We start from the raw sequence: 22,176 nt of genomic DNA on the forward strand, positions 1-22,176 counted from the left end.
AAATATGCATTTTCCAGTAACAGATATTTACAGTATAACATAGTATTTGTTGTGAGGATAAAATAGAGAGCAATGTAAGCTGCTTTGAGTCCTTGTTGGAAAGAAAGGAGGGGTGTAAACAAGTAACTGAAATACAAATGTAAAAAATCTACGAGGGATGCTCTGACTATGCTTTGCTTGTCTTGAGCAGAGGGCTGTTCAAGCTGCAAAACCTATCTGTGGACACTTCTGCCTCCCGGTCTTCTGGGAGACAGGTGAGCAGGTGTTTGCCTGGTGAAGCCTACAGGTGAGCAGGTGTTTGCCTGCTGAAGCCTACAGGTGAAACGTTGCTGAGCTTGTGGGGTGTTGAGCTGCTCCCTGGCATTAAAAACTTGTTTGTCTTACCAGCCACCCCGAAGGGCCAAGCTTCTCATCCCACACAGACGCACCAGTCGAGTTAGGAAGCCTGAATCTAAATAAAAGACACTTCTGGAACGACGACGCCCATAACCACGCGTGGGAGAATTCAGGCAGAAGATTTCTCTCCCACAGATGGTTGGGCTAGAATCCATCAGCACTGTAACCAGCAGTCTCTATGTTGTGTTGACACCTGGCCACATTTTTTGGCTATGTGCCACAATGCGATGGTGCAAAGGTAGGGAGGAAGCTCAGGTGAAGTATGTTTGGGGCTAGGGGACAGGTGTGCCATGTGCATAGAGGCACTGAAGTCATGAAATGCGCAAAGGGCGGGTGGGGGAGGCGCTTAGGGAAAATGCATCGCATCTGAAATTTTACATCTGCATTCACTCTACTTTCTGCATTTTATGGTCTTGTGACTCTGCTGCTTCTACTTTACAGATGTAATTTTATACATAAGCTTTTGGCTGTGCATCAGAGTGTTATAAACACACTCTCAGTCACCCGCTCTATCAGGTTTCCAAGGGACTCTCTATCAAGCTCAGGAGGAACAAACTCAAACACAGTGGTTAGAACAGTGGTGGCGAACCTATGGCATGGGTGCCAGAGGTGGCACTCAGAGCCCTCTCTGTGGGCACGCACAAACAGAACCCCCCCCCCCACACACACACACATCTAGGCTGGCCTGGGCCATCGGGCTCGATTATTAGCATTAAACCTAAGACCTAATTTTGGGGAAGCAGTGTAGGTAACCCTGTTAAGCACTATTAAACCCCACTGATTTTCATGTGAAGAACTAAAGCATGATCCTTTACCTGGGAGTAAGCTCGGTTGCTGGCAATGGGGCTTGCTTCTGAGTAAACCCTCCGAGGATCATGATTCACCTTTTGGAAGAGTTGCACGGTTGTTTCAAAGCAAAGCCACCGACTACCACCAAGCTTACTCCCGAGTAACGCATGCCTCGGAGCCAACTGTTTTTTCTAAACAAAAACCTCAGCATTCAGGTTAAATTGCCGTGTCGGCACTTTGCGATAAATAAGTGGGTTTTGGGTTGCAATTTGGGCCCTTGGTCTCGAAAAGGTTCGCCATCACTGGGTTAGAATTTAATTCTGCTTTATTCATAAAGGGAGCAGAGCAGGATGTTGTTTTCCTGTCTGCTCAAAGCAGCATATAAATGACAATAGTTTATGTTTCCCTTATCTCTCCTGATGGCAGTGACCCCTCTCCGCTCCCCCATAGGCGGCAAAGGGCAATTAGAGTTACACCCGTACATACTAAACATATCAAACATTACATATACATATCAAAGCCTCTTCCAGTTACAAGCCCCCGACTCCCATAACCCTTCCTAACGTATTTTTGCGGTGAGCTTAAGCAAACTGGTAGGATTCTTCCTAACGAATATCTGCCGGCGTCCATACTTCTGCGAAATGGCTGAAGATTCTTGAGGAAACGTTTCTGTCCACCTTTGGCAAACCCTTGCAAGCCTCCATCTGTTAAAAGCCTTTTAACTCTTTTATAGCAATCCCCGCTCATCTTATTTCACACTTTCTTTTTAACAGACTACTTCACCTGGAGTTTGCTCTATGAAGCAGCGTGCATGGCTTTGCTTATATCACAGGTGTCAAACTCATGGCACTCCAGATGTTGTGGACTTCAGTTCCCATCATCCCCTGCCAGCATGATGCTGGCAGGGGATGATGGGAACTGTAGTCCATAACATCTGGAGGGCTGCGAGTTTCACACCTATGGCTTATATGGTCTGTTAAAACTCCATTAACCCCTTTCTAACAAGAGGGAGATACTTCTAATCTAGTCTATTTAAATCATTTTGGACCACTGCAACATTCTTCTGTGATTAAAAAAATATTTTATTTAATTCATGTAATTCATTCCCTCCTGCGAGGACCCGAAGCAGCTCACACCAGCCGCCTTCTCCCTCCCAGTTTATCTTCACAGCAACCCTGTGAGGTCAGTTAGGCTGAGAACGTGTCATCCGGGGAGCTCCTGCAGCGGTCTGACACGCTTCACCACTGGGCCAGGCTGGCTTTCAAAAACTGGTTGAGTTGCCAGAAGCAGCTCCTTTTTAGTTTTGCAGCCAAAGACGATCTTGGCTGTCCCTCTGGGATGCAGGACGGAGAAATGATACTCTTTTTGAAAGCACAACCTTGACGATCTTGCAAAGCTCGGATGTATGCAAAATGAAACTCGTAGCTGAACCGTAATTAGTGGTGGCTTTTGGTTTTGCTAACCTGGTTAATGTATGCAGTGAAAGAAAGATCACTGATTAAGAAGGGTGGATTCCACACAGCATATTTATAACGAGTTGCAATCGTTAATAAATGACCCCGTTTTCCTTTTTTTAACATTTGCATATGTGCTGTTTCCATGCTCAGGAAGCTATTTGAGGCCATGAAAACAATTCGGGTTGTTTTCATGCTTTTGCCCCCAAACACTTCTGTGCCCCCCCTCCCCCACAATGCATGCATAGCTGCAAGAAATGTGGGCACGCACAAACAGAACACCCCTAGCCATGCCGATTTTCCCGCAATATGATTGGCTGCACCTCTGTAGCTTCACATGTTCAACACACACAATGAAAAAAAAAGAAGAGAAAAAAGGACTTCCTGGCATGGTTAGGCAATAATGAATGTGTTGCTGTAGATCTGTGAGTAAAATGGCGGTCCTACTTGCTGCCACAGGGAGACGCCGTGCCTGGGGGACTCGTGAAATGGTGGGCGCTCAGAATCAGCCTACAGTGTGCTGCTGCACAAAATGGCGGGTGGGCGGGCAGGCAGAATCTTCCTGACATGGTGGATGGTGCCAGAAATGAAAGGAGGAGGATAGAAGGTGGATTCGGCCGGTGGGCAGGAAAAATGAAGCGTCTCCTGCCTGTGGTGTTCATGCAGGAGCATCTTCAACCAGGGATTTTGCAAAAAGATTAGTCATTTTTTTAAAAAAACCTGGGTTGAGAGGAATATAACGGGCTGAAGTCATTTTGGGGCAAAGACCTGTGCAACATTCTTCCCCAAAACACTATTTATAGTGTCCTGAAGACATTGTATTTGTGCTGTGAGGAATCCACCAATGAAGGCTTATTTCTCCAGCAATTACATTTTGGAATAATTTCTGTAAGTTTCTCATCTTGCAAAAAGACAGCATCACGGAGGTCGGCGGGCAAGGTGTCCTGAGAGACTGTAAAGCTCTCCCACCGGGTTCCCAATCACCATTACTATTATTGGTCCGGGAGAAGCTTTGATCTCAGATTGCAAATGCCTTAGCAGACCAGGTGCTCAGGAGCAACAGCCACAGAAGGCCATTGCTTTCACCTCCTGCATGTGAGCTCCCAAAGGCACCTGGTGGGCCACTGCGAGTAGCAGAGAGCTGGACTAGATGGACTTTGGTCTGATCCAGCTGGCTTGTTCTTATGTTCTTATGTTCTTATGTTCTAAGCTGGCAGCTCTGCCCGTCTGCTCCTGTTTACACACTCTTCTCTTTCTCCTTTCTCTAGTGGAGTCCCAGACTCTCTGGTTTCCCACTGCGCCTTTGTGTGTACTTGGCCAACACTGTGAGTATCCAGTGACTTCATGCCTTCTAGATCCTCTTTTCCTTCAGAAAAGTGTGTTCAGGAAAGGATCATATGAGCCGGGACTAGTTTAATCCTTTCGTGGCCTCCTGCTTCTTTTTTTACCATTGAACACACTTTTCTGGTTTGGCAGGTGGAATCTCTGCTATCATACCCTGCTGAGATCTCTGGGAATTTTGCAACCCAGAGTTGGCAGTTTTACTGATTATGATCTGTTAGTAAGGCTCATTCCGCACATGCAGAATAATGCACTTTCAAACTCCTTTCAGTGCTCTTTGAGGCTGTGCGGAATGGCAAAAACCACTTGCAAACAGTTGTGAAAGTGGTTTGCAAACGCATTATTTTGCGTGTGCGGAAGGGGCCTAAGAAAGAGCCAGTGTGTGTTCTTTTTTCAAAAAAGCCCTGGGGCCAGTCTTTGGATAAAAGCAAGGTTTGAACCACACACTGAGCTATACACATGTTGAAAGTTCAGTTGTCCCTTCCAGTGTGGTTTTTCCCACTGTGGTTTTGATTTGTAGTGGGTTGGCATAAGAATTTAAATGGGAGTTTTTGTGAAAGTTTTGCAGAAGTCTCAGTCAACATGCGAAGGCTGACAGACGACATAGAAAAAGTTTAGAAGCTTCAAAAAAAGTTTAGACACTCAGAAATGTGTAAATATATGCATAGTATTGTATAATCTAGACATATTTAAATTCAGGCATCTTCTCTGGTATGAAGGGAAGGCCAAATTTTTTTACACAGTTTTCTAGATTGCAGGGTGCTCCCCAGCAATGTGGAAGGGTCAAATGTAACCTGAGAACGACTCAACATACATATAAAGAACCATTAAATGTCTACTGTACATGGATTCTACATGTGTTCAACTGTAACTTGTGAACAGGGTTAGTGCATGGATGGGGGAGTAGTTTTTCCCTGCATAAGACTGGCATATTATGCTAACCATGTACTCAAAGTACACTTGAACTGAGCAAATGACCTGCTCCCCTAAACTAGACTGGAGGAGGGAGCTGTTCTTCTGGTCTACATAGCACTGATTGGCTGACTTTTGGGTCAATCACAAAGCGTCCCTCCTTGCTGGAGCAGTTTTGAGCTTTAAAAAGAGGGCATAGGTCTTAACTGAACAAACACTTAACCAGGTAAACATGCAAGGAACTTTGAAAGAGGCCCGAAGGGGAAGAGTGGGCAGAGAAGAGTCCTGCCCTGCCCAGCCCTGAATGGCCAAGGCTCATCAGAGGTTGGGAACTAAGAACGATCAGCCCTGGTTCGTACTTGGAAGGCAGACCCTGTGCAGGCAGAGGCAGGCAACAGCAAACGCAGCCGTGGCGAAGGAGGTTAAGAGCTCGTGTATCTAATCTGGAGGAACCGGGTTTGATTCCCAGCTCTGCCGCCTGAGCTGTGGAGGCTTATCTGGGGAATTCAGATTAGCCTGATTACACTCCCACCTATACGCCAGCTGGGTGACCTGTAGGAGGATATAAATCAAACTCTTCTCGAGGAGCTCTCCTCAGCCCACCTACCTCACAGGGTGTTTGTTGTGAGGGGAAGGGCAGGGTTGTCAGCCCCTTTGAGTCTCCTGCAGGAGAGAAAGGGGGGATATAAATCCAAACTCTTCTTCTTCTTCTTCTTCTTCTTCTTCTTCTTCTTCTTCTTCTTCTTCTTCTTCTTCTTCTTCTTCTTCTTCTTCTTCTTCTTCTTCTTCTTCATGCCTTGAAAACCAAACGAGGGGTTACCATGAGTCATATTCAACTTGATGGTGTTTCCCATCAGCAGGGAAGAGTCAGGGCAGAAGAAGCAGAGCTTGGACAGATGCCCCCCTTTTCTCTCCTGCAAGGAGTTTTGAGGTGGCTGACAAGCTCCTTTCCCTTCCTCTCCCCACGTGGGGCTGAGAGAGTTCTGAGAGAACTGTGACTAGCCCAAGGTGACCCAGCAAGCTTCATGCGCAGGAGCTGGGAAACAAATCCAGTCTACCAAATAAAAGTCTGCGGCTCATGCTGAGAAGTGGGGAATCAAACTGGTTCTCCAGATTGGAGTCCACCACTCTTAGCCACTAAACCACACTGGCTCTCAAGGGTTTCCCGTTGCTGTTCAAAGCGATTATTGAGTTATTGGAGACTGTAGGGTCACCGGATGTAGGGCTTCATGCTCTGGCTAACTGTAGGGGAAAAGGGTGCGCCAAGATTTCCTGAGCATGTCCGTGGCTAACAGGGCTTACACCCACAAATCCCTTTCCTGGAATCCTTTCCTCAGTGGTGAAAGTTTCACCCGTCTGCTCTTTGGACCCCTCTGCCAGCTGCTCAGGGCTAGTATTTTTAAAACGTTTATGACAGACCTTGCTATAATGCAAGTTTTGGTTGCAGGGTAAGATAGATAGAGAAAGCAAAAGTCAGCTTAGGTTTAAAAGTGTTTTGTTACCCCGTTGGAATTGCCTGCCTCTTAGGGCTTGGGCGGTGACTCATTTTCCTCCTGAGAATCTCCTCTGGTGCAAATTGGATTCTTCGTCGCTCCAAAGCTGAGTCCATAAGAACTCCAGATAGGCTGCTCAGATGGTTTCCTTTCTCTTTACAGGCTTTTGGGCAGCTTTTCTTGGTGCCGCTTCTGATAAGGTAGGTCATGTTGTCCTGTTTGCTTAGGCAGTTGCGGGAGGGAAGGACGGCGCATCTCCTCGCTGGAGGTTTTTACCTCAGAAGCAAAACGGAAGAAAAGCAGCATGTTTAACTTGGCTAGGTAGTGTCTCTTGGAAAAAGCAGAAGCGAACAGGAATTCCTCAAAACTAAATTTATGGCCCTCTTAAAAATGGATGAGAGGATGCTTTCCTTTTAATAAAAAAAACTGTGAGGACAGAAAACTCTCTTCTAATCAAAGGGCAAAGGAAGAAGAAGAAGAAGAGTTTGGATTTATATCCCCCCTTTCTCTCCTGCAGGAGACTCAAAGGGGCTTACAATCTCCTTGCCCTTCCCCCCTCACAACAAACACCCTGTGAGGTGGGTGGGGCTGAGAGAGCTCTGAGAAGCTGTGACTAGCCCAAGGTCACCCAGCTGGTGTGTGTGGGAGTGTACAGGCTAATCTGAATTCCTCAGATAAGCCTCCACAGCTCATGCAGCAGAGCAGAGAATCAAACCCGGTTCCTCCAGATTAGATACACGCGCTCTTAACCTCCTATGCCACTGCTGTACACGCAGTGGCTGGATGTGAGGGTAGGGCGGGGAAGACACAGGTGGATTCCACACAGCAAATGCATAATGGGCTGCAGTCGTTATAAAGGAATCCAGTTTCCTTTCCCCTGTTTGCATGCGTGTCCTTCACCCGCTCAGGCAGAGATTGGAGCCCATGGAAACAATCCAAGTTGCTTTAGCGCCTTCGCTCAGAGATGCTTCCCTTTTTTTAATTTCCTGCAACACATGCGTAGCTGAGCAGGCATACGGAAATGAACCCCCACAGCCATGCCGATTGTCCCACAGTCTGATTGGCTGCACCTGCGTAGCTGTACCTGGGCAGCACATGAACGAAAAAAAGGGAAAGGGACCTCCCTGCAACAGCCAGGAAATAATGAACGTGTCGCTGCCGTTGGGTCACGGGGAGAAAACGTGCTGGGGGGGCTTTGTGCACTGTCGGGCACGCAGAGAATCTGCCCCCAACCTGCTGGCGACCACAGAATGGTGAGCGGGCAGATTCTCCTTGACATAATGGACGGCACGGAACCTAAAGTGATTGGGTGGACGGGAGGGAAATAAAGCATCTCCTGCCTGTTTTGTTTTGCTCAGAAGCGCCTCCAACCCAGGACTGTGCAAAAAGATCACTGGTTTAGTGTTTTTTAAAAATCCTGGGTTGAGTGGAATAAAACAGGCTGTTGCAGGGAGGTCCCTTTTTCTTTTACATGTTGCACGTGAGTAGCTATGCAGGTGCAGTCGATAGTATTGTGGGATGATTGACATGGCTGCTAGGGTTCATTTCTGCCTGCAAGTGTTGCGGGACATTACAAAAGAGAAAGAAAGAAGCTTCTGCGAGCGAAGGCGTAAAAGCAACCTGGATTGTTTTCATGGGCTCCAATGGCTGCCTGAGTGGGTGAAGGGCTGTCAGAATCCCCAAAACTGAAACAAACTCATGTATAAGAACAGCAGTTTACTGAGTATTAAGGATCTTCTCTGGTCATGCCAGAACTGAGGTTTGCCCGTGCAAAACCCAGTAGTTAAAGCAGCTAGCACCCCCCATCCTGGGAAAGTGTGCCCAAAAGGAACTGTGAAAGAGATAACAGTAGAGATGGCCAGGCACTGACCTTGAGCAGCACCTGGTACAGTATAACATCATACAGAAGACAGTTGAAAGTCAGTTAAAAATGCAATTAACCCATTCCTCCACCCGCAGCCTACAGAAAGCAGCAACAGCAAAATCCCCATAATAACAGGCCTCCTGACATTCGGCTCCCTCTAGGGCCCTCCCCCCTGGGTTGCTTGGGCAGTTTTGATGAAAAGCTTTAACGAGGCGGGGGGCTTTAACATTCTCAGCAAATATCCACTGATTCTGCCCAGGTAAACAACCTTTCTAAGAGACCAAATACTGCAAGTGGTTTCGACAAGGGCACACATGCGAACAGGAAAAAGGAAAACGAGTTCCTTTGTAGTGACTGCAACCCATTATGCATATGCTGTGCGGAATCCATCTCAGGTTCTTGCTTTTGCTTTAATGCAGCTGTCAGTCTGCCAAATGTGATGGGAACAGCAGCAACTGGAGAATGAGTTTCAGCTCCTTCTGCCATGCCATTGTCCCAGTCCATCAGCCCAGGCTGCGATACAAAGTAAGACGATACGTCTATCGCGGATTGGAGATTTTAAATTGGGGAAAGTTGTGTGGAGGAGTTTGGAAAAACCCCTCATGACATTACAGCCTCAACTGCATTCCAAGATGCCCTCCTTTTCAGAATCAACAACTTTACGATCCTGCGTTACCTTGATATCTCTGAAGACCCCACATTTGTCCCGGTGGTTGTTGCGGAGGGAAAAACGGACTCTTCAGAGCTGGAAAACCTTTCTGACGTTCTCCAGAGGCTGTTGGAGAACAGGCAAGTGGAGATTTGGATAGAGACCGGAAGCTGTGGCAGGGACTGGAAATGTGGAAAGTTGCCCATGTGTTTGACAAGCAAATGGAAAGTGGAAAGTTGATGGGGTGTGGGGTGTGGGGGATGGGATGGGATTTGTTTTGGCCTGCTAGGAAGGTCTGTAGCCTGGTGCATTTTTAGGAGTTCAGTGAAGAGACAAATAATACTGGACAAAATCCAGTCTGGGAAATACTTTTTCAAGTGAGACCTGGGGGCCCCTGTGTCAATTCCGCAGGGCTTGTAAAACAGAGCCCCCCCCCCCCCCCCACGCCTACGGTTGAAGGCAGCAACATTCTCCATCTGGGCTGGCCTCCCTTTCTCAATCTTGATATTTATATTTATATAAATTTAAATATATCTATTTAATCTATTTATTTTGTGTCATTGTTGTGTAGTGAATGCTGTGAGCTCCCCTGAGCCCCTTTTGATAGGCCTAAAAATATAATAAACAAACAACTTCATTTGGGATTGGATTGCATTGGATGCTAAGTAGGAACGGAAATGACTTCTCTGGGTGCCATAAGATGAAAAGCTGAGCATGGCCTAGCTTGTGAGGAGAACGGGCGGAAGTCCCTGCTGGCTCCTCTCGCTGTGACTTGTCCCACATCTTGCGTATCTCCAAACCTTCCATTCCTAAGTCTTGCCTTTCAGCTGCCTCTTCTGCCCGCCTCTGCATCAAAAATGTGGTTGCAGAGGGACTCCTGTGAGCTTGCGCTTCCCCAGGGATACTCTGGACCTGGCTGACTTCTCAATCTGGTGTGGCCTCCTCCCAGCCGAGCATTTTCTTTTTGGAGAGGCATGATGTGGCATTTCACAAGGATATCTGGGGAAATGAAGTGGGGCTCCATCTAATAATGTGTCCTGTGTGGAGTGAAAGGCTGGCAGTTGTAGGCAAAGTTTACTTACGTATTACTGGAAAGGAATCCTTGGTTAAAGACACTGCTCATTGATTTCCCTGCTTCCAGACTGGTTCTCTCTCAGCTCTGACCTTTCCCGTTTCTCTTTACAGTTCCCAGTCTGACAGCTCTACTTTTAGTTTCAGAGGGATCCAGGATTATTTGAATTCCTATCGGTAAGCAAAGTGAAACTGTCTCTGTTCTGGGGGAGCACTTCTCTTATCTATGGGCTGGCTTATGCGCAATCCAAAACCATGGCTTCATGAACCTAACTGATCATGTGAACCCACGCCGTGGCACCGAAATGCCAGTTTCCTTCAGGTATCCAGGAGGACATCATCGGTGAAAACAAGTCTTTTGAAACATCTGCATTGCTGTCTTCTGGTTTGTTTCTGTTGTTGTCATGCAGGCCTCCCCTGCTTTGGATGGCCAAGGTCAGCTCGATCTCGCCAGATCTCAGATGCTACCCAGAGTGGGCCCTGTTTAATATTTGAAGGGGAGACCATTAAGAAAGTCTAGGGTTGCTGCAAGGAGGCAGGGAATGGCAAACTGCCTCTGACCATCTCTTGCCTTGAAAACCGTGTGGAGTTGCCATAAGTTGGCCACCAGTATGAGAATAGCTCATTCATTTTGCCTTGTCCACATTAGTAGTTTGGTTGTTGCAGTTTGGACCTGCCTTTCAATTAGTGTATTATAGTTTCCAAGTCTGCTGCATGCAGAGCGCAGATGACTTCAGAGAAGTCCAATGGGGATGCCACCTCACCCTTCAGGGCTGGATTTGGCCATGGAGTTTGTGGCTCTGACAGTGAGAGAACCGACAGAAATATCCCTGCCTTGATTTTCCCTGTTTTCCTAGATCTGGAGAGGTAACACCCCTTCAAGTTGCCAAGAACATTGTTTCTGCCCTGCAGGATGCTGAGAAATCGAGCCCCCAACTCCGCGCGATTGTTCAGTGGGATCGGGAGGAGATACTCAAGGTATGCTGTTTTGTTTGGAGGAAGTGCCATGTGTTTACAAGGAAATCCCCCCTGTGAACCTGATTTTCCTCTTAGGTGGTAGGTTCTTGTCCTCTGTGCTGGAGTTTTCTAATTGAGTTGTATGGCTGAGATCATGTTTGGAATACTTTGGTCTACCGATGCTCCCTGTCTGTAAGAGCAGTGGTGCAGTGCTGAGAGCCAGCTTGGGGTGGAGGATAAGAGCAGTGGACTCTAATCTGGAAAATAGGGTTTGATCCCCCACTCCTCCACCTGAGCAGCACACTCTTGTCTGGTGAACTGGGTTTGTTTCCCCACTCCCTTTGTGATCTTGGCCCAGTCACAGTTCTCTCCAAACTCTCTCAGCCCCACCTGCCTCACAAAGTGTCTGTTGTAGGGACAGGAAGGGAAGGAGTTTGCCAGCTGCTTTGAGATTCCTTAAGGTTGAGAAAAGTGGGATATAAATCCAGACTCCTCTTTTTATCTGTTGAGGTGGATTTGTTTCCGCACTCCTCTACATGAAGCCTGCTGGGTGACCTTGGACTAATCACAGTTCTCTCCGAATTCTCTCAGCCCCACCTGCCTCACAAGGTGTCTGTTGTGGGGAAGGGAAGGGACAAGGAGTTTGTGAGCTGCTTTGAGACTCCTTACAGGAGAGAAAGGGGGTATAAATCCAGACTCTTCTTCTTAAGAAAAGGGGATGGTTATCACATTTCCACTTGTATCTTTTTTTCTCCCAGCAGCCTGCGCAGCCTCTCCCTTTCCCCTGCTTTTGTTTCTCCCACCCCAACTTGCCTTTATTTGCTTTTACCTGCCCCTCCCCAGCCTTCTGCTTTTCCATCCCCCCTCCCCCCTCCCCCCGCAGCCTCTGCAGCCAACTTGCCAAAAGTTGTTAGTACTGAGTCGCCATTGGCTCCAGGCACATTGCAGTAGTTATGTCGTAACTGGTCACCCACGTGAGATGTATGAGTGGTATGGCAGCAGGCTATTCTGTGGCCACCAATGGGCTCAGCCAAGTTGCATAGTGGTACGTCATTGGATAAGCTGCTTGCCGGCTGCTGCTGTTACGCTTGGGTAAGTCTCATGACAGACAGCCTGAGTGACTTGCGTGGTGGTTATTGCAAGATAGGGCATTAGCTGAGCAAGTTTCACAGTGGCTGGTCTAAGGCGAAGTCGTGTGCTACTGAGTCGCCTGGTGGTAATCGAGAGTCCTGCCTCCCTCAGGGGATACAGCAGCAGAGGGACTGGGAATTTTCCAGGCCTCAGAGTCCATTCCTACCTTTGACCGACAGAAACCAAGGCTTGGCAATTTTGTTATGATTGCCTATATTGTGGAATGAGACCATAGGGATCATACTTATCAGCCCCGCCAGCATGGGCTACAATTGGCCATCAGCCGCTGGCAGGGGCTGATGGGAATTGTAGTCCATAACATCTGGAGTGCCAAAGGTTTGCCACCACGGGCCTAGCAACTCCCCAAATGGCCACCAAACATCTCAGAATACAGTGTTGTGAAACTTCAGGGGAGTTCATTTCTTAAAGCTACAGGTGTTGCTTGTATTATTTTGGAGGGGTTTTATTCATTTATTTCTTGAATTTCTTAATTGCCCCTCCCACAACTGGCTCGGGGCAATTTACAGATCAGCCACAATACAATAGAAGTGTCTTGGCGTACGTCGACCCGTAAAATTGGAAAGCCGAGTAGCAATCTAATATTTATGATACATTAATTCAATTATAATTGAAAAAGTCTAATTTTTTTTTAAAAAAATTAGTCTCACAACATAATTTTAAAAAAGATCACAGGTTTTTCTAAAAGCCTGGGACTTTTCTCAGCTTTGTAGAAAGATCCCCCTTCTCTGCCCTGGCTCTGTTGTTCTGGACTTTTTGATCCACGCTCCAAGACAGGCTCAGAATTGGATGTAATATTATATTGCACGACAGACTTTTGAAATTTCTCCCTGTTCAGATGGCTGAAGCCTCTGCTGCTCGCTACAGAAGTAAGCGTCCCCTGTCTCTTCTGGACGGAGTCCCTGTATGCCTGAAGGAGGAGATTAAAGTGGTATGCAAACTAAACTGGTGTGTCTTCACTGAGCTAGGGGGGATGATCCCCTGACCTGTTGTTGCATTTGGAGAGGGTTGGCTGGGAAATGTTTTGGATTCAATCAGGGATCATCGTTGTCTAGATATGAAATCTCCCTCCGTTGTCTAGATATGAAAGCCCCTAGGTGTAAGGAATTCCATAGAAGCAGAAATAAAAGGCTCTTTGGTGAAAAAGACCGTTTATTCAGACATCTTAGAAAGCTCAAGTACACGCAGTGGCAGGAATGACACTTCCCGCCAGAAGCACAGGTTATAACTCTATTCATCCCATCCCTCCCTGCTTCCCATGGGAACGGAGACCTCATCTCCCGCGCAGAGATAAAGTCTCCGCCGATGAAGCTGGCCCATCGCCCGGGCTGTGGAATGTACTCAAGGTTAGGCGGCTGCCCTTACCATCAACACCATTGAAACCTTTACACTCTGCCTTTAAAGAAGACCCTCCCCCGGTGGGTTTATGCGCGAAAGCGTGGAAAGCAGAAATAAGGGTGGGCGCCAATATTTCGAATAAACCCATTGATTGCGTACCCAGAGGAATATCCCACCTTAAGAGAGACTAAATACGTGCCATGCATTAAAGCGCAGAGTCCAGGATGCATGCCAATTTCAGTAGTGCTGGTAGCCATCAATAATAGTTGGTGGGTCTCTCCGGGCGGTCGTAAGCAGGCATCGGAAGGGAGCCTCCTTTGAGTAAACTGAATGGAAGACAGGATGAATGTTACTAAGAGAGAGTTAGGCAAATCCAATCGGCAGTGACATCATTAATCACTTCAGTAATCTGAAAGGTCCCACTAATCTTTGCCCAGCTTGGAGAATTTATGCACGCCTTCTGAGATTTCAGAACTGCCAGCTTTGGGGAGTCCTTAGCCTGTTATAAGCATGTCTGACTGCATTTCCATCCCTCGGCTAGGGATGAACCATTGTTGAAACTCTGGAGGATCCAAAGCTGTCGCGGGTAAGGCGGCAACGGCGGGAACTTTGTTTAATTGCGACACAATTTCAAAGGGGTTTCTTTGTACCGCTATGAACCCATTAGAAATTATAGGCGCATTCGCGAACGAATGAGCTCGACCAATTGTCTTGGTGGTAGCGTTGGTGTAACAACGAAATACTGCTCTTAGGTTCTTGTTCGCTCTTCCTGACCAATCATTACTCGAACGAAACGTAGGGGGGCGGCGAATCGCTGGCGGCCCCTAACAACCCCAAAACGCCCAGAACTCTTTGAAATGAATTGGGGGCCGCTGTCGGTGACCACCTTTAGCGGGCGGAGTGTAGACGGTAAACATGTTGAATGAACAGCCGCGGCTAACTTGTGGATGAGGGATGCGCGGAATAAAATGGGCTTTGTTTTCAGGCGCCAGTTCACCACCACCCACAAGACCGCGGTTGCCGCCGACTTTCTGGCAAATCTGTAATAAAATCCATGGAGATGACTCTCCTGCTACGGAGGCCACCGGAGAGGTTTCAACAGCCCATGGGGCTCTCGAATGGTTTTGGCTTCTGCACAAACAACAGAGCAGCCTTTAATATACCATCGTTCCAGCATTGCGCCACCAGAACTGACGGGCGGGCCAAAATGCAGAGTTTCGCGAAATAAAATGTCCAGCCGAAGGCATCGTAGCAGGCTTAAACCTGGCGGCGAGTGGGGAGGTCGATTTCAAATACCTCCGCCAAACCCCATTCTCCAAACGCAATTGAATCACCTTCTCCGCTTGAGGTTCGTGCAGCCCCGCTTCCTCGAAGTTCCCCGCAGGAAAGGAGAGAGACGAGACTGGGAATGGTGGTGAAGGAGGAGTGGACGCCTGAGATCGGGTGACAGCCAGCCCCAACTGGGAGTAGGAGAGAACAGTGCGCGGAATGTCTCGTATGTGCTCCACCCTCGGTAGGCGCCGTGAGTGAGCGCTGGGTCAGCTAGCTTTATTGGTTTTCCCGGGAAAAAAATGGATCAGAAAGAGAAACGAAAGAAATCGCCCAACGGAGTTGTTTTATGGACATCTTGAGGGGGGGGTGGAAAGAGCCGCCAGGTTTTTTGATCCGACCAAACCTGAAAGGGGTAAGCTTAGCCCTCCAACCAGTGGCCAAGTGGAGAGTGCTACTTTGATGGCCGCAGTCTCTTTATCTCCCACAGTCCAGTTGAGTTCAGCACCGAGAATTTTGATAAATAAGCACACGGAACCAGCCTACCATCTTTATTTTTTCTGCAACAGGCTGCCCGCCGCCTTTGTCCGAGGCATCCACGCGGAACTTACAAACCGGAGATCTGGGTCAGGGTGTTTTAGGATGGGTTCGTGGTAAAGCAGACTTTAAGAGCTGAAAGGCTGCTTGACATTCTTCAGACCAGGAAAGGGGCCCCGGCTTCATGACAGTGGATCTTACCCTAGCGCGTAAGATACTGTGAGAGGGAGAGTCAGCTCAGCTTAATTGGGGTAGTATAAAGTCACGAGTAGAAATTAGCAAAACCCAGAAAGATTGGAGTTCTTTGGCGGTTGCGGGGCAGGCCATTGAGGACCGGCCAATTTTAGCAGGATCCATTTTAAGCCCTCGCATGGTATCCGGTAACCCAAATAGTCAATGGAGGTCTGATGGAAACAGCATTTGGAGAGTTTGGCAAAGAGAGAGTTGTTGAGCAAGCTGCTTCAATACTTCCAACCAATGCTTCATGCTCTTCTATGGTTTGTGAATAAATTAAAACGCCATCTAAGCATACCACAACCCCTCTGTACAATAAATCATGGAGAACTTCGCTGCTGATGAGGGCCATAAAAGCCTCCGGGGCCCCACTCCTAACTAATGGCATTATTAAGTATTCAAACTGTCCAAACTTTGTGTTAAACGCGAAGTCAAGTGTTCATAGCCTTCAGCAATTCTGGGACCCTGTAGTAAGCTTCTCTCAAGTCCACTTAGTAAAGATGCCACTTTGCCCAGAAAGGAAGTGCATCAAAAGGTCCTTGGGATCAAAGGCAAAGGATACTACTGGACAGACCGTATTGAGACCTCGAGCATCCAGTAAAAGCCAGAAGACTCATCTTTTACAAACAAAACGGAGCAGCGTGCGTGTTTGTAGCGCCCACAGATGAACCCGCGAGCCGCAGGTTCTTGTCCAAGAAGGCACGGTTCTCCTCATTGACCACACGGCAGATTCTACCTTAGCAGTTGCTCTGGCTGTATAAATCCATTTTGCAGTCAGTGTCTCTATGGGGTGGCAACTGATCGCGATTCTGTTCCTGAAAAACTCTGGCTGTGATCTTTGGTAATACTTCGTGGATGCCAATAGAATCGAGCAATTGCTGATAGCTTCAGGGAGGGGTGTGTCAGGAGAAGGCTCTTTCCCCAATCTGGCGTGTTCACCGTAGGGAGGGTCAGTGAATTCTAAGATCCGCTCTTTTCCAAATGAACTTTGGTTCATGTAACAATAACCATGGCATTCAAAACTATGGAGGTTTGAATACTGGCGCCAAAATAAAACTAATTTCTCCCAGTCGGCGAACGAGGAGAACCGTTGTGTTTTGAACTGGCCGGTCCTTCTTCCCAGAGGGCTGCCGGGCCCATTTGGGTGAATGGTATGGGCTTAGCTAGGGGATTTGGTCCAGACCTAGCCTCTGCCAACCTGGGGCCGCGATTAAGCAATGGGAGCAGCTAGAATCCACAAGGGTTTATAGGCTATACGCGGCATGTTTAGCTGGGTTGGCTAGAAATCTTGATAGTAATAATGGGATGCGCTGCCTTCACCACCGCCAAGCAATAGGAGTTAACCCATATCCGCTGGGGTTGAAGAGGCAAACAGCTGCTTCCTCCTCTAGGTCGCTTCTTCGATGATCAGCTTTAGAAGAGTCTGCGTCGAGGCGCCCCGACTTGCGCCCTCGACTTCATGCGGTGGCTTGGCAGATGGGCGCTGCGGCTGAGTGGCTGGTTTTGCTTCTCGATAAAGCCATGCTGATGACCTGGTCCTCCGCGAGTAAAGGCACAATCCCAGCTCACGGCGACGGCCAGTGGTCTCGTGGGGCTGCTGGGCTTGCTCTTGGTGGACGAGTGGTGGTTGATGGGCGGCCTCCCGCACGAAGCGTATTCCGCTTAGACGCCACCTGGAACCAACCCGGATCCAATCAGCAAATAACAGTGCGAGGAACCCAATTAAAACACCGCTTCAGCCCAGCTTGCCGCCAACAGCATCTGAGAAGTATTCGCATTTCATGCTCAGGCTACCTGTGAGGGAGTCGAGCAGCCGCATCGCAACCACGCAAATTCTGCAAACGGACGGCCAAGCACCCTGCTGGATAGTTTTGATGGTGCGATAGCTCCTCGCTGGCCTCGGATTCGGAAGCGCCGCCAGCTCTGCTTCTGGAGGAATGCGGCACCGCGGCGAAAGTCTTATCTGGAACTAAAGTGGTTACAAACCAGTCGGTTAAGCTGCCCTATCCAGGACTGGAGCCGATGTCCCGTATTTTTTTCGCTTCAGACCGTATAAATCATCATCATAGTCCTCCGCGTGGGCATCATCGAAGGTAAAATGAAGTAGGAAGCTGGAAGCGGTCCTATCAAAACGGGTAAGGTATCGGGGCCTATAGTAACCCTTCTGACGTTCTTTTGCCGCAGGGGCGGCGTTGCACGGTTGAGCAGGTTAGCGGCAGCGTTGCAGCCGGGGCCGAATCGTATGTATCAATACCGGTGACGCTGGCGCCAGTGGCAGGACTCCAGCCACGCTGCCTCTGCTACCGCAGTATCAGTAACAGCATAGACCTAACTTAAGCTTCCTGGTCTGCTGCCTCCCAGTTCCCTTCCAACGCAGCCAGCTCTCCTGCGGTCAACGCATCCTGCAGCATGCAGGCCGCTTTTTCTCGCTCCACTTAGCCAAAGTTCGCCCCGCTTAATAGCTGCAGTAAGCTCACTTTGGCGGCGCTAGCGTCTGAACGCTGTCAGCTTAAATCCAGTCTGAGTGTTCCAGACCTATCATGTACCGACAGGTTCTTGCACATATTGTCGTTGAAGATTTGGCACGGTCCAACTCGAAAGTTGACTTTCGCGCTTGCTGTTCCCGGTCCTTCTGCAGGTTTTCGCGTTTTGCTGCAACTGTGCCCGCTCCTCCCATGCTGGCGCTTCACGGGTCCATGCTTCTTGGGCATCTTTATCGGCCCACTTCCTCATCCCAGTTTTCTTCGGCGGAGAGGGAACAGATCCGCTGGGAGTGTTTCTTCGACTCCCCGCCGCCTGGAAGCTGGTGACATCGGAGTACATCAGAAGCTACCGTGGCTCCGGGCACCTCTGCAGGTGCAGCCGCTGACCTCGATCAGGGATCCATCGAAGACGGGTAATGATAATTCCTGCAATCCCAGGTTTAGTCCCAGGCCCTCGACGGGCCCCAGTGCTGTGCCACGTGGTTCTTGGGGAGCATCACCAAAATACGGTAGTCCAGGAATCGCTCAATGGACTCTGGGTTGCCGCATTAGGTGGTCAGGCCCGGCTTTACCCATGACGCCTAAACGGTAGAGATCCGAACTGCGAAGCGCCGATCCATAGATATTTCCCAAACGACCTGGCAAGTCCTCTGTCGCTGCCACGCCCCTCGCCTAACGGAGTAAAGGAAGACTCGGTGATAATGGTGACGAAAGCGTCACCAGCGAAATTGCTTCCGCCGTTCCTTCCAGATCCAGAAGGGAAAAGGTCGGAGCCCTTTAAGGCTAGCTGCCGCACTTTCCTCGCAGTACACTAACCTCTCTATGCCGGACACCGTGAGGCCCACCGCACTAGGGATATAGATGAATTGTGATTCCTGCCACAATGTAAGGAATTCCATAGAAGCAGAAATAAAAGGCTCTTTTGGTGAAAAGACCGCTTATTCAGACATCTTCGAAAGCTCGGGTGACACGCAGTGGCAGGAATGACAATTCCCGCCAGAAGCACAGGTTATAACTCTATTCATCCCATCCCCCTCCCTCCCTGCTTCCCATGGGAACGGAGACCTCATCTCCCGCGCAGAGATAAAGTCTCCGCCGATGAAGCTGGCCCATCGCCCGGGCTGTGGAATGTACTCAAGGTTAGGCGGCTGCCCTTACCATCAACACCATTGAAACCTTTACATTAAAGTGGTATGCAAACTAAACTGGTGTGTCTTCACTGAGCTAGGGGGGATGATCCCCTGACCTGTTGTTGCATTTGGAGAGGGTTGGCTGGGAAATGTTTTGGATTCAATCAGGGATCATCGTTGTCTAGATATGAAATCTCCCTCCGTTGTCTAGATATGAAAGCCCCTAGGTGCCTACTATAAATTACTAGAAATATTCAAAGCAGACAACAAAAATACAGGTTTTGCTGTGCAGATGACAGAATTTGAAATTAACCTAGGTACTGTGTTTCCCCGAAAATAAGACAGGATCTTATATTAATTTTTGCTCTAAAAAATGCATTAGGCCTTATTTTCAGGGAATGTCTTATTTTTTGTGCAACAGGGGTGTTATGCCCAGGGGCGGGGGCATTCCAGGGCATAGCTGTCAGAATCCCAAAAACTGAAACAAACTCATGTATAAGAATAGTAGTTTATTGAGTATTGAGGATCTCCTCTGGTCATGCCAAAACTGAGGTTTGCCCGTGCAAAACCCAGTAGTTAAAGCAGCTAGCACCGCCCCGCCCCCGCCCATCCTGGGAAAGCATACCCAAAAGGAACTGTGAAAGAGATAACAGTAGAGATGGCCAGGCACTGACCTTGATCAGCACCTGGTACAGCATAACATCATATGGAAGACAGTTGAAAGTCAGTTAAAAATGCAATTAACCCATTCCTCCACCCGCAGCATACAGAAAGCAGCAATAGCAAAATCCCATAATAACAGGCCTCCTGACATTCCGCTCCCTTTAGGGCCCTCCCCCCTGGCTTCCTTGGGCAGTTTTGATGAAAAGCTTTAACGAGGCGGGGGGCTTTAACATTCTTGGCAAATATCCACTGATTCTGCCCAAGTAAACAACCTTTCCAAGAGACCAAATACTGCAAGCAGTTTTGATAGATGCGAGAATCAAGAATGTCAGAAAGTTCGTAATGTTTAGTCCCATTAATCAGGACCGGAGGAGGAATCTTCTTCTCTGGATGCCAGACATCCGGGGAACGCAGGGTGTATTTTATGCAAAGCATTAGGCAATTCCAGTTCAGCAGTCACTTTATTTATCACTCTGACAATCTTAAAGGGCCCAATATATTTCGCACTCAGTTTCGAGGGCCGATGTATGTCCTGGAGATTCTTGGTGGAGAGGTACACCATATCTCCCACCACTAGAGGGAAGTCATGCCTGCACTTATTGGTTCTTGCTGCCAGGCTGAGGCTCCAGCTCCCAAGTGCTTCAAAAAACACGAGGTCACTGGACAGATTCTCCTTTTAAATCCACTCCCTTCCTGCCAATGCTTATTTTCTTTCTTTTATTCTCTCAATGCCTAATAAAGGTTATTATTATTGTTATTAAATCTACCCCCTTCGGCATGGATTTAAAGGGAGAATCTGAGGTTCCCAGTTTAAACATTGAAAATGATGCTGTTTCAGGGTGGGGGAGAATCCACCCCCAAATAGCATCACTTTCAATGTTGTTTAAACTGGGGACCCTAAAATCTAGCTGTAAAATGCATTGAAAGTGGCTTGAAAATGCATTATTCTGCATGTGAGAAAGTGCCCTTGGCCTCACTTCCAAAGCACCTTTAGAAGGTGATTTTGCATCACTTCAGTAAGCATCATTGTGGACCTGCTGCTCTAGGAAAGTGATGAAAAGAAGGAAAGTCTACAGTTAACTTTAACATATGCTGATCTTCAGAGGGATATGAAAATGTCAAAAAATTATTTCCACTTTGTGGCATGAACCATCCCTGTGTTCAGATTTGTGATGGTGACATGTTCTATAATGTGGGGCATGTTCTATAATGTGATGGTGACTTTAAAATGACCTGGTGGGAAAATTCATTGTTTGGTTGTGGTGAGGGAGGGTGGCCGCCCATGGGGGGGGCATCAAACTCAGGTTTTGCCCAGGGCTCCAGTTTGCCTAGGTATGCCACTGCCTGGCAGGGGGGCATGGCCTTGCAGTGGGGCCATTTTGCACCCCCTGTGTGACTTAAAATGGTGGGGCCATGGACTCTGTAACTAGGACTTGTTTTTAGAGTAGGGCTTATAATTCAAGCATCCTCCAACAATACTGAAAAATCATGCTAGGGCTTATTTTTGGGGAAACACAGTATCAATGATGATAAACTGATTACTGAAATGTATAAGATGTTATTAAAGCAGAATACAGAGGAAGAGGGGGTAAAATCGGTGATGATAAAATGGGATAGTAACATGGGGAGAAGTATACAAATGGGACAATGTGAAAGATTATGGAGAAAAGATTTGAAATTTACAACTCGTTATAATCCTGGAAATGTCAGCAACATGAGGGGTCTTTTTTCATATCTGATAGAAATGTAAAGAGTTGTTTTGGGATATGATTTTAAAGGAAATGCAAAAGATTATGAAAATAGCAATTGAAATAAAACCGGAGGCATTGTGGTTGGGGCTGATGGGGGAGGATGTCACAGATCAATATAGAACACTTTTTACGTACATGACAACTGCAACAAGGATTTTAGATGGGTGCAACTGGAGAGACACTAAAATTCCAACAAAACAAGATTGGATTTTGAAAATTACGGAATATGTAGAGATGGCAGCAAGGCTGATGATGTTTATAAGAGACAAGAATATGGACGAAAGGGCGAAACTCTTGTGGACTACTTACTGAAAACATACACAAACAGAGAAATAATGGCAGAATTCGAGATTTAAATGAAAACAGCGGGTTAGATGAAAGTAGTTTAATACAGATATTAACCATACGCACAAAACTAGATTTGCATTAGAATCTATAATGAGGTAGCTGGAAGTCCCCATATATATATATTTATGTAGGGGTGTGTGGTTTTTTCTTTTTCTTTTACTATTATTACTGGGCGGGGGAGGGGAGATCAGATTTAACTCTTTCTTCTTCTTTCTTTCTTTCTTCTTCTTCTTCTTCTTCTTTCTTCTTTCTTTCTTCTTCTTCTTCTTCTTCTTCTTCTTCTTTCTTTCTTTCTGGATGTGTTGTCTTTATGTGTAAAATAAATAAAACATTTTCTAAACATCCCCC

The 22,176-nt window shown here is 47.6% G+C and overlaps 1 protein-coding gene across 1 annotated transcript in view; it reads left to right on the forward strand.

Annotated features, from left to right (window-relative positions):
- LOC125436079 (fatty acid amide hydrolase-like) overlaps nt 1-22,176 on the forward strand; it is a 52,566-nt gene that overhangs the window by 1,992 nt on the left and 28,398 nt on the right. The window contains exons 2-7 of the mRNA XM_048502690.1: nt 3,908-3,964; nt 6,548-6,585; nt 8,898-9,038; nt 10,084-10,146; nt 10,827-10,947; nt 12,914-13,006. Of these exons, the coding sequence (XP_048358647.1) occupies nt 3,908-3,964; nt 6,548-6,585; nt 8,898-9,038; nt 10,084-10,146; nt 10,827-10,947; nt 12,914-13,006 (513 nt within the window). The remainder of the gene's footprint in view (nt 1-3,907; nt 3,965-6,547; nt 6,586-8,897; nt 9,039-10,083; nt 10,147-10,826; nt 10,948-12,913; nt 13,007-22,176) is intronic.

Source organism: Sphaerodactylus townsendi, linkage group LG07 (genome assembly GCF_021028975.2).
Source record: "Sphaerodactylus townsendi isolate TG3544 linkage group LG07, MPM_Stown_v2.3, whole genome shotgun sequence".
Lineage (NCBI taxonomy): Eukaryota > Metazoa > Chordata > Lepidosauria > Squamata > Sphaerodactylidae > Sphaerodactylus > Sphaerodactylus townsendi.